Source organism: Lithobates pipiens, unplaced genomic scaffold (genome assembly GCF_037356315.1).
Source record: "Lithobates pipiens isolate NorthernLeopardFrog02 unplaced genomic scaffold, aLitPip1_a1.2 Scaffold_1, whole genome shotgun sequence".
NCBI lineage: Eukaryota > Metazoa > Chordata > Amphibia > Anura > Ranidae > Lithobates > Lithobates pipiens.
In genome coordinates this window covers 158,608,796-158,621,792 of record NW_027507685.1, presented here as the reverse complement: position 1 = coordinate 158,621,792, position 12,997 = coordinate 158,608,796, and the positions used below count along the sequence as shown (strand labels likewise).

Sequence of the window (12,997 nt, the reverse complement as noted above, 5' to 3'; positions counted from 1 at the left end):
TATATCCCTGTATGTTGCGGTCGTTCAGGTGCTTATCTAGTTTCTTGAAACTATCAATGCCCCTTGCTGAGACCACCACCTGTGGAAGGGAATTCCACATCCTTGCATTAAAGAACCCTCTACGTGGTTTAAGGTTAAACCTTTTTTCTTCTAATTTTAATAAGTGGCCACGTGTCTTGTTAAACTCCCTTCTGTGAAAATTTTATCCCTATTGTGGGGTCACCAGTACGGTATTTGTATATTCAAATTATATCCCCTCTCAAGCGTCTCTTCCCCAGAGAGAATAAGTTCAGTGCTCACAACCTTTCCTCATAACTTATATCCTTCAGACCCTTTATCAGCTTTGTTGCCCTTCTTTGTATTCGCTCCATTTCCAGTACATCCTTCCTGAGGGCCGGTGCCCAGAACTGGACAGCATATTCCAGGTGTGGCCAGACCAGAGTCTTGTAGAGCGGGAGAATTATCGTTTTATCTCTGGAGGTGATGCCCTTTTTGGCCCCTTTCACACTTAGATGCTTTTCAGGTGCTAAAGTGCTAAAAATAGCGCCTGCAAAGCACCCTGAAAGAGCTGCTCCGTGCACTCCAATGTGAAAGCCCTGAGGGCGGTGCGCTTGCAGGACAGTCAAAAAAGTCCTTTACCGATCCTAAAGTGCCCCTTCCCATTGAAAACAATGGGGCAGGTTTTAACCTTTTTCGGCCGCTAGCTAAAACGATGGTAAAGTGCCGCTAAATATAGTGCCACTTTACCGCCAGCACGCTGAGCGCCCCAGTGTGAAAGTAGCCTAATGCATGCCAACATTCTGTTTATTTTGTTAGCAGCAGCTTGGCATTGCATACCATTGCTGAGCCTATCATCTGCTAGGACCCCCACCCCCATACCCCATACTCCAATCCCACATTAATATGTTGCATTCAGTTCTACTTTAACCACTTGCCGCCCGCCCTATAGGCAATTGACGGCTGCAAAGTGGTTTCATAATTCTGACCGGACGTCATATGACGTGATCAGGATTATGAGCCGCTGCGCGCCCCCGGGGGCGCGCATCGCGGCGATCGTTGTTGCAGGGTGTCAGTCTGACACCCGGCAACTACGATCTCGGTAAAGAGTCTCCGACGGAGACTCTTTACCACGTGATCAGCGGTGTCCAATCACGGCTGATCACAGTGTAAATGGGAAGAGCCGGTGATCGGCTTTCCCTCACTCGCGTCTGTCAGACGCGAGTAGAGGAGAGCCGATCAGCTGCTCCTCTGACAGGGGGGGTCTGTGCTGATCGATTATCAGCACAGCCCCCCCGAGGATGCCCACACTGGACCACCAGGGACGCCACCAGACCACCAGGGAAAAGGTAATCCTCCCTAGACCACCAGGGATGCCAGTCAGCACAATGGATGCCAATCAGTGCCCACAATGGGCATCACTGATTGGCATCCATTACTATAGTATAACACCAATGCCGCCTATGAGTGCCCACCTGTGCCGCCTATCAGTGCCCATCTGTGCCACCTATCCATGCCAATCCGTGCCAGCTATCAGTGCCAATTTGTGCCACCTATCAGTGTCCATCCGTGTCGCCCATCCGTGTCGCCCATCCGTGCCACATATCAGTGTCCATCAATGCCACCTCATCAGTGCCACTTCATTGGTGCCACATTGGTGCCCATCAGTGCCGCCTTATCAGTGCCCATCAGTGTAGCCCCATCAGTGAAGGAGAAAACGTACTTATTTACAAAGTTTTGAAACTGAAACAAAAAAAAAAACCTTTTTTCTTTTTTCAAAATTTTCGGTATTTTTTTATTTGTAGCGCAAAAAATAAAAACCGTAGAGGTGATCAAATACCACCAAAAGAAAGCTCTATTTGTGGGAAAAAAATGATAAAAATTTCATTTGGGTACAGTGTAGCATGACCGCGCAATTGTCATTCAAAGTGCGACAGCGCTGAAAGCTCAAAATTGGTCTGGGCAGGAAGGTGTTTAAGTGCCCTGTATTGAAGTGGTTAAATATTTATTCAGTCATTTAAAAATGTCATACTTTTTAGCATGCCAATACAATTTTGGAAGTAATCTCCAATATTGTTAAATGTGCAGCTTTTAGAGGAAAAAAAATACCTGGTGATCTTGCCATGAAGATCTTTGTTCAGGTACTTCCTGTTCTAGTTGCATAGTCTGATTGAAAAAAGACACATGTCCATCTAGTTTAACCAATAACAAGAGGGGGGGGGTTTCCATGTCTCTTAATTATGTGACATCATTGTCACCCTAAAGCAGGGGTCTTAAACTGAAGGCCCTCCAGCTTTTGTGAAACTACGTCCCATCGTGCCTCTGCCTGTGGGAGTCATACTTGTAATTGTCAGCCATGCAATGCCTCATGGAACTTGTAGTTTTGCAACAACTGCCCTAAAGCATGGGCTTCCCATGCAGCCTAGAGGTGGCCATGTCAGCACTCATTAGGTAGACTTGGTCCACTGTTGTCACCATCAGTGGAGGGCATGTAGATGGGATGTGGCTGAGACTAACATTCCATCAGTATATTACTGTTATGCCTGCCAACTATGCTATATGAGCAAGGTCTCGTTCCCATCTTGACCTCTCATCTCCAAATATTTGAACAGCAGTGGCTGTGGAGTATGTGGCGGCATTCTGTCCAGGCCAACAACCCACTAAACCCTCAACGTGACATAGAAAAACCTTCAACCATTGACCTTACAGAAGATGCGTATGAGGTGCATTTTGCGGGGTGGTGGGTATAGCTCATAACTCACATTTGCTTTAAGATTGCTGAGATGTGCTGTTTGTGCTGCCATGTTGGTAAAAAGATGATCAAGAAGGAAGCTTTTGGTGACTCAGGTGCCTTATCCATTATGCATCAGTCCATTCACATCCCCACTACCCTAATTATTAATCAAGCAGTGCTGAGATTTCTGAGATTGGTTGGTCAGTCTGGTGGACCTGTCATCAGTGACATGTGAGCGCAATTGACCACAGGCCTGCTTCTAGAGTGCTGATCCCTTGTAGGCTGAAATATGTTGCTGACCAGCAAAGGAGTGACTATGGAGAAGCAGGTAAATGGTCGTCTTTGCTCACCTATGAATCCTTTTGCAGATAGAGATGATACCCAGTGCTATAAGGCAGTGTTTCTCAACCTCAATCCTCAAGTATCCCGAACAAGCCATGTTTGCAGGTTTTCCTTTATCTTACACAGGTGTTTTAAATCCGAGTCAATGACTTAGTATTTTGGACTAAGTATTGGTATTCCCTGTTGGGAGTACTCAAGGACAGGGTTGAGAACCACTGCTATAGGGGAACATGCAACCTCCAACGTGAGAGTTCTTAGGTCTAGCAGCCAATCACTAGGCCCAAGCACTGGCATGTGACCGAGTGCTGGTGTCTTGCCGAAAAAGGTCCCCCGGCAGATAATGCAGGCACACCGCTTGAGCAGTACGAATGACTGCAGAGCCTCCAAAGAAGAACAGCTGATCGTCTGCTCTACATGGCGCTTGAGCACTACATTCTGCCTGAGTCCAGGTTCAAGCCCCACCATCCAAGTGGACATGGAGTCAGAATAGGAGTCCTTTCTCGGCAGAACACCAGCACCACTTCACCAACACCCAACTCTGCCAAGTTTAGCACCAGCTGTGTTGGAAGAAGGCGCACTGGCAATCAGTTGGTCAGGAGGGTCCCTGCCTATGATGGACTAGGTGGTGGTATCTCTTTAAATGAAAATGCAATTTACCTGGCTGTCTCACATAGTTTTCCAATACACTGAACCAACAGTATGCAGTTGCCAAAGTCAGAATTCTCAGCTTCCAGAATATTGAAGTCATTAGCTCAGCAGGACATCCAGGCATAAGGAGAGGTCAGGATGAGTAGCCCACATACATTTCAATCACATGTTGCATGCTTGTCTGAGGTCAGCTTAAGTACATGTCAGGCCAAAAACTTTTTTTTTTTTCTAGTTTTGGAAGAATTAGAACCTCTGTCTGGTCTTTACTGCTTTCTGGGGAACCATTGGAGAAACTTCACGTTACTTCCACTCATGGTGACAACTGGGCTCAGGCGTGTTTGGGATCCTGGTCCCGCCAGGAAGCCAACCCTGTATACTGCTAATCATAGGCACTGATCGGGAAATGTCTCACTGGCTATGGATTAGTGGTATGCAGTATTGGCTTCCTGGTGGGGTTGGGACTAGGATCTCAAACACGCCTGAACCCATCTCTAGAGACAATTAGGGTTGCCACCTCATCCCTTTAAACCCGAACACATATGAATTACACAGGTTCTGAGGCTAATTTAATGCAGAGTTCAAGTGATTTTAATTACCGCCTTAATTGGCCACAGAACCTGTGTAATATGTGTTCAGTCTTAAAGGAGTGAGGTGAAAACACTTACCATACAGGAAGTAGGAGAAAATTTATTGGGTTACAGATATTGGGGGGTGAGATTAGTCAAGGTAAAAGGTGTGGTGTTTTTTTCCTTCTGTCTGTGTTACTGTTCGAGTTCTCACTTCCTGTGTCTGGATAAATGTTGTCATCAGGACAGGAAGTGAGGGGGAAACGGTTTCTAACACAGCCCCATATAGTAGTAAAAACCTGGTGGGGATTCTAACCCTTACTCAATCTGTCCAAACTAAGTACAAAAGTTTTGGCTAGCCATACATTTGGAGTGCTAAAGCCAGCAGACAGCCAGGCACCTAGCATGTTCAATTTATTTTAGATTACTGCTTTCTTTAATTTGGAATACCATAATTGCTCAGTGGAAAAGGTTGATGGGGCAGGGATTTAATAGGCAAGCTATGGCATGTTGGAACTTGTAGTTCTCCAGTAGCTGGGCATTGCCTAACCTGGCTTAAACATGCTAATGCCAGGTTTTGCTGTGCAGTTTGTTCATGGCTTGTTCTCCACAATTTTGCACAGTAGAATCATAGCGAAGGGTTAATCTTTATTTTGCGGAACAGGCAGGAGTTAAAGGGCACTGACAGGCAAGCAGCTTGTCCTACAGCTTGCAGCACTGGGGTTGCATAACAAAGCAGTTACACAAAGGCGTTTGCACAATGGGTCTTTGAAACAATCTGTGGACAGATCGCCCTCTCTTATCTAACACAGAAAGGGTTAGTGGCTGTATGTACCTGCTGGTGGCAGAGAGAGGTGTATAGAGGGTGTGTGTGTGTGTGAAGCCGTTTGCTGTATCACGATGACTTTGCTTTGCCTCTGTGTGTGTGTGTGTGTGTGTGTGTGTGTGTGTGTCTTTTAGGCTTTTCTTAGGCTGTGTATGTACCTTGGCAGTGCGATTGCCCCTTCAGACAATGCCAGAGCCACACCTGGCACCCTGATCTGCCAGGGCTTGCCTTGTATATCAGCAACAGGCTGTGTGGATACTGCTTCTAATGTAGATGCAATGGACTACCTCCATTCCTGCAAGTCATAGAGGAGAGTCTGCTCTTCATAATCATTTCTTATCATCTTCACATAAAAACGCAATATCTATTGGAAATATTTATGCTGGCCATAAACCTGAAATGGCAGAGACGATCCCATATTAGTTATGTTGTTAGGACCGCCTTTCTCAACCTTATTACCTCCAGGGGATCCCTGGAAACAATTTCAGGTCTTGGGGAACCTCTGCTGGGAAAATGTCCCTTACATTGGTGGTCAGTCAGAAGAAGGCCTCCCTTACAGTCAGCTAAAAAGGTCATTGGTATCGTGCTACTGGCCCTTCAAGTGGAAATATGGAGGTCCCATCAGACAGGAGGTCAATCGGCCACAGCTCGAGGAATCCCCAGCAACCTCTGGAACCCCTAGTTGAGAATAGCGGAGTTAAAGCAGTAGTAAACCCGCAATTTTTATTTTTTTTTTTATTTTTTTTTTAAACCTGCAAGGCAAAAGGCATAATGAGCTAGTATGCACCGCATACTAGCTCATTATGAAATACTTTCCTTAGAACGAGGCCCCGACATCTGGCCCGATCCACGCCGAGGGAGCTGACATGCTCCCTCGGCGTCTCTTCCGGGTATCGCGGCTCCGGCGCTGTGAGTGGCCGGAGCCGCGATATCGTCACTCCCGCGCATGCGCGCGGGAGATTTCAGTCCGGCCGGACGAGCGCTGCCGGATTTTCACGGCGAGAACCCCCTTGTGCGCATGCGCCGCTGCAGTCAGCGGCGCATACCGAGGGGAATATCTCCTAAACCGTACAGTTTTAGGAGATATATTTTTTACCTACAGGTAAGCCTTATTATAGGCTTTCCTGTAGGTAAAAGTTAAAAAATTGACCATACAACCACTTTAAAGTGGTAGTAAAGTTATTATTTTTTTTTTTTTTTAACTTGTACCTACAGGTAAGCCTATAATGAGGCTTGCCTGTAGGTACAGTGAATTGCTCCTAAACTTGCAATGTTTAGGAGATATTCATGCTGGACACAGCCATTGATGTCACTGGCATGTGCGCTCTGAAAGTCAGGTATACCGTGCCGGACCTTCAGAACTCGGTGACGCAGCCGAGGGCTCCCGTGCGCATGCCATTGCCTTGCAGGGGTTTTGTCTTTATTATATGCTGGGGTTTACTATCGCTCTAAATGGTTTATGTATAAATGTTTGTCTTTGTATGGGCTGTTTGTGCATTAGCTCTCACTCGCACCTGAACAATCTGAAGCACATTTTCAGAAGTGTTTCAACGCTTAACACCAAATTTCCATGTTCTATTGCAGTGGCCTGCAAACATCAGCCTGGGGGCCAGATGTGGCCCTTGCTGGTCTTTTATCTGGCCTTTGGGGCACTATGACATCAATGATGGGGCATCATTTCCCCTTACTGATAGCATCAACGGGGCATTATTCCTCACATTAAACCAATGATGGGGCATTTTCTACTCCCACTGTCCACAGTCCCGCCCCCCTAAAGCCTGAAGGACAGTAAACTGGCCCTTTGATTAGAAAGTTTGGAGACCCCTGTTCTATTGTGTCTATTCATATCTGACCAATGAGCTGTCATTTAGTGCTCAGAAGAAAAACAAGAACTTCTTTGGAGCATGATCACCTGCTCTTGGACCTAACAGACCTCATCAAAAGCGCCTAAAAAAACATTGCTTTCGCCTGTCTTCTTAACCATCTTCTCTTCCTAGTAACTAGCTTTCCATTGGCTAATACAAAAACACTCAAGCCTAAAAACACATAAAAAAATGCTCCAAAAATCACTGAATGCACTCAAGTGTGGATCCAAGCTTAAGCCAGCCATAGAACGATTGAAATTCCTGCTGAACCACCCAAATTTTGATCCATCGATGGGCAGGCTGGTTGTATTGAAGTCAATCAATTGCCCGACTTCACTACATTCAACCTGGAAGGTGTGTTTTTTTTTTTTTTTTTTTTTTTTGCCAGATCACTGCCAGGGGCTATAGCAGCCAGCAGTGATCATTGTATTCTGCCGTTGTGTTCTGCTGGCAGGGAGGCTTTCTCAATAGATCCATGGGAGGGATTCCCCCATCAACATGGACTGTGCTGAAGGAAAAATAAATGCTTAAATTGGACCTTTCAGTATTTTTGTTCAACTTTAACTGCAAGTAAATATCTTATACAGCCCACTTCCTGTTTCTTGTCTGGTAAAAAGCCTAGGCTTATAAACTCTCCCTCCATAAGAGGGCCAATGAGAGCTGCAGAGCTGGCGGTGTGCCTCTGCGTAAATCCAGGAAGTGAACAGGCAGCAGCTTCAACTGCCCACAGTTAAAATGGCTGCAGCCAGACTCAGTGGAGGGCGATTTCTGCAGCATATTTGGCAAGTACATCGCAGTATATATAAAATAATATGCAAATTGTTTGGAGGGAATCTTCAGAATGGCAAAGATGGTTTTTATTACAAATTTATGTGAGCAGACTGCAGTTCCTCTTTAAACGGAATGAATTTGCGGATGATTTTAATGCCTTGCTACTGAGAGCTTGAACCACCTGTTGGCAGGCATTAGTCTAGAACCGCAGGGGTAGGCAACCTGGGGCCCTCCAGCTGTTGCAGAACTACAAGCCCCATCATGCCTCTGGGAGTAACTGCCAGCCTTGCAATACCTCATGGGAAATGTAGTCCCACAACAGCTGGAGGGCCCCAGGTTGCCTACCCCTGGAGATTTTTAGTAGCTAAAACTTGCCATGAAAATGAATAGCGATGGCGTAGAAAATGATGGCTAAATAGAAGGAACAAATGGCTTTCAATGGTGGAATAAACACAAGTAATGGAGCATAGCATAGCAGTTCATCTGACCGGATCTCCTGGTGCTCTAATCATCACCAATTGACTATTACAATATGCAACTTCTAAAGCTTACTCATTGGGATCCATCTGCTTGGCAACCAATGGCTTCCCCTGGTAATCACCGACACTACTAAACTCTGGCCTATTGAGGTGATAGGCAGCAAATAGTTACACGATTGTATACATGCGCCTGCAGGTCGGGAATGCCTTGGCCGGTTATGATTGGTGCAGGTATTCCTGACTGTAGAATTCAGATGGGTTCAGACTAGGATCTGCACATACTTGGGCTCATCCCTATACCTTCATCTCTCAGTAGCTCTAGCCTTTAGGTTGGGTTCACACTGGAGATCGCAGAGGAGTTGGATGTGGGTTTCACCCAATATAGCCGGTTCACACATCTCAGGGAAGTGCATCCGTTGGTCTTGTGCATCTCCAATCACCGTTTCAGGTCCGATTTCAGCCCTATTTATTTATTTTTGGCTGAATTTGGACCTGAAACTGACCAACGGATGCACTTCCCTGAGATGTGTGAACCGGCTATATTGGGTGAAAGTCACATCCAACTCCTACTGGTGTGAACCCAGCCTGAAGTGGCAAACTCAAAAACAAACCTTTTATTATTTTGCAGTTTAACAATTCTTCGATGCGATGGCTGCTGCTTTTTATTTTATTTAATTTTTTTCCCCCATCTGGTGATCCAGTCAGTAAGTTTGTTGTCTTTCAAAAGAACAAAGCTCTTTCAGGCTGGGTTCACACTATTGCGACTAGGATGCAGGCTTTCGCCTTTGACATCTTTCAGGATATCAAGTCGCTGCGTGCCCCTGGGGGCACACCGCAGCGATTGTTGTTGCGGCGTGTCAGCCTGACACACCGCAACTATGATCTCGGTACAGAGACTCTTTACCACGTGATCAGCCATGTCCAATCATGGCTGATCACGATGTAAACAGAAAGAGCCGTTGATCGGCTTTTCCTCACTTGCGTCTGACAGACGCAAGTAAAGGAGAGCCAATCGGCTGCTCTCGTGACAGGTGGGGGTCCGTGCTGATTATCAGCACAGCCTCCCCCTCTCCCCCTCCCCGGGGATACCTACCAGGGATGGCCACTACATTGGACCGCCAGGCAGCTGCCAATCAGTGCCAAATCAAAATGCCTGCCAGTGATGCCTTTATTTTTTTTTTTTTTTACTTTTCTGCTACAAAAAACACATCCAATAAAAAAAAAAATGTAAAAAAAAAAAATCAAATTTCTCCATAAATTTAGGCCAATATGTATTCTGCTAATTATTTTTGGTTAAAAAAAAATCCCAATAAGCGTATATTGGTTTGTGCAAAAGTTATAGGGTCTACAAACTATAGAATATTTTTGCTGAAGTTTACTAGTTAAAAAAAAAAAGTTGATGATTAGCGACTTATAGTGGGACTGCGATATTGCAGCAGACACTAAGTGACACTTTTTTGTGGGGTGGGGGGTTAACCACTGATGCAGTGATCAGTGCTAGAAAATATGCACTCTCACTGTACTGATGACCCTGGCTGGGAAGGGATTAACATCCACGGCAATCAAGGGGTTATCTGTGTGCCTAACCTGTTGTTGGTTACTGTGTGTGATGTGCTTTTACTCTGGGAAGGGAAAGATCAATTTTCCTGCTTTGCAGAAACACAGGATCAATACCTTCCCTACTGACAGAACGGTAGTCTGCCTTTGCATCGGCAGGCCATCGCTCTGCTTGTCCCCCAAACAATCGTTGGGTCCTGGCGGACATCAAGTCCACCGGACTTGCTGATTGGCTCCTGCTGTGTCCAATCACAGTGGGAACAGGTCGCCGGCAGCATGCATGCGTGCTCCAGACCTGGACGTGCAGGTCATGTATCATTATCATGTAAAGTACAGAAACTACTTCTGGGAATCAGTGCCTTGCCGCCGTATATATACAGTATACGGTTGGCAAGAGGTTAAAGTGGAAACAAACTGTATCTGACCATTGCAAACTGAAAAAGCTTTTTATTTATTTTCAATATTTATTTAAGGTACTTGTATAAGGCCATCAATTTATGCAGAGCTTTTCATATATATTGTAAATTCACATCAGTATTCAAAGCATACTCGCCCGTCCACCCATGGGGGGGGGATTTACTAAAGCTGGAGCGCTCGGAATCTGGTGCAGCTGTGCATGGTAGCCAATCGGCTTCTAACTTTTAGCAGCTTGACAATAAAACCTGGCAGCTGATTGGTTTCTATGTAGAGCTGCACCAGATTTTACACTCTCCAGTTTTAGTAAATCAACTGCACTGTGTTGTCCTAATCCAAGCCCACTTGTCCAGTATTTTCTGATGGATAACCCTAATTGCAGAAAGCACATTGCCTCTGCAGATGCCCCCGTTCCCACTCTTGTGCAGCATATGAGGCCACACCAATATATACACATCACGTGTTCACCGCTCTAAGTAATTAGAAATTTTACAGTCCAGTTGCAGCGCATAATACATGGTCATCTCAATGACTTTGTTGGATGTGAAGGGAATAGCTCTGGGAGGGGTGTGGGGTATCTGTGCAATTCAGTGCTTATCAATGTTTGTGATCATCCCAGACTGCTTTGTTATTGACTGTATGCCCTGGTTCACACTGACAGTGGGAATGAAATTTGTGCGAGTTCAGCTCGCTTCCCACAGGCCAGTCCCAACTTTGGGGGGTGCGATTTCAGAGACATCTGTGCGGGTTCCTGCACAGATGTATAAGGAAATCGCACTCCCTGAAGTTGCCAAAAGTAATATAGAAACTACTTTTGGAACTCGGTGCAGCGTCGCACCAATTTGGACGGTGTAATAGCTGCCAATTTGACATGTAAAATCACATGCCAAATTGCTGCAATGTGAACCAGGGCTAAGAGTTAAATTAAAGTGAGACTAAACTTTGTTAAAAAAAAAAAAAAAAAAAGTATGGTTGATCTAGATGGACTTTTTACAATCTAACTTTGTATTCTTAACTCAAGAAAACTCCCTTCCATTTCTCTCTACCAAATTCCTTTCTTTCAAGGCCATAAGTTGTGAACGTATGGATTACATTTAGGAGAATAGGGATATCATTTAGTGTCACTTCAAAGCTTGTTCCGTAGAGCTTACATACTCTGCCATCACAGTCTTTTATGTGTATAATATTTCATGAATGTGTGGTTGGTGACATTTATCACCCTTCTTGGATGTGCATCACCTCTCCTTTCCACCCTATAGAGCCCAAGATGAGTGCAGAGCAGGAGCATGTGCACCTGAGCAGGTCGGAGGTGTGTGGTATAATGAGGGAAGAGCTGTACAGTGAAGAGGATTTCCAACAGACCAAGACCCACATCTTCATTGTGGTTGGTGCTTCGGTAAGTCACCCTTATTTTTATTCTTTTTCTGCTGCAACCCTAAATTGCAGCCATAGGCACCATTCGCTAATGATGGTATGATTACCGGTAATGCCAACCCTGGGCACCATCCTCTAAGGATGGTGCTGAGTACTGGTAATCTTTACCCTGGGTACATCATCTAAAGATGGTACTGGTAATCCCACCCCTGGGCACCATCCTCTAATGATGGTACTGAGTATTGGTAGTCTTATCCCAGGGCACATCCTCTAATGATGGTACTGAGTATTGGTAATCCTAACCCTGGGCACATCCTCCTAATAAGTGCCAGGTGTGGGTGGCACGGTGTTTGTTAAAACTTTAGTATCATTCATCCTGGGGAGTGCTGTGAGCACCGAACTTCTGATAATGAAACATACAGTAGCTCTGGCAATAGTACAATGATAATAGCAGGTCACCCTCTCTCTCTCCAACATTGTCCAATCCTAAAATGTTTTGTTCTAAATTCAAAGAATACCAAGGCATTCTGTGATTGGATGAGGGGAAATTTTTGATGCTTATCCACCCTTTTCTCCAGGATATTTTAGGAGTGGATGAGGTATAGACCAAGCAACCCACTTTTCTCACTGTACTATCTCTGGAATTTTAAGTTTTTCAGCACTAAAGGTTGGTTTTTACAGTAATCTTCAGGATGAATACAAATACGTTTTTTACAGCACCACCTACATATAGTACACCCATCTTCAGAACAGGTGGTGTGTTTTATTTTTTTATTTATTTTTTGTTATACATCATGGGGTAGTGCCCATTCAGGCAACCCCTCACCCACCAATACCGTCACCTTACCTTACCTATACAAAAAAGCTATTTAATTTGTAGGATGAGACCCCCCTGATAGGTATTTATTATATTAAAATAGGGCTTAACCACTTGATTAAAAAACAAACAAACCCCAGAGCAGCAGTAAATATTTAGGCTGTCAGCAGATTGGCCTCTAGTGGCTCTGATTGGGCAGCACAGTGGTGTAGTGGTTAGCACTCTCACCTAGCAGTAAGAAGGGTCGCTGGTTCGAATCACAACCAAGACACTACCTGCCTGGAGTTTGCATGTTCTCCCTGTGCCTGTGTGGGTTTCCTCTCACACTCCAAAGACATGCTGGTAGGTTAATTGGCTTCTGTCCAAAATTGGCCCTAGTATATGAATGTGAGTTGGGGACCTTGGATTGTGGGCTCCTTGAGGGGAGGGATGTGAGTGTGCAATGTATGTGTGGAGTGCTGCATAAATTGACAGGGCTATATAGGTACCTATAAATAATAATATAATAGATGAGCATCTAAATCATGGGGGTTATTTACGAAAAGCAAATCCACTTTGCACTACAAGTGCACTTGGAAGTGCAGTTGCTGCAAATCTGAGGGGCAGA

At 45.1% G+C, this 12,997-nt stretch overlaps 1 protein-coding gene across 3 annotated transcripts in view; it reads left to right on the top strand.

The window, feature by feature from the left end:
• Positions 1 to 12,997, top strand: part of G6PD (glucose-6-phosphate dehydrogenase) — a 58,416-nt gene that overhangs the window by 14,751 nt on the left and 30,668 nt on the right. For all 3 annotated transcript variants that reach the window (XM_077478813.1, XM_077478810.1, XM_077478811.1), the window contains exon 2: positions 11,459 to 11,595. In XM_077478813.1, the coding sequence (XP_077334939.1) occupies positions 11,467 to 11,595 (129 nt within the window). In that variant the 5' untranslated portion in view covers positions 11,459 to 11,466. The remainder of the gene's footprint in view (positions 1 to 11,458; positions 11,596 to 12,997) is intronic.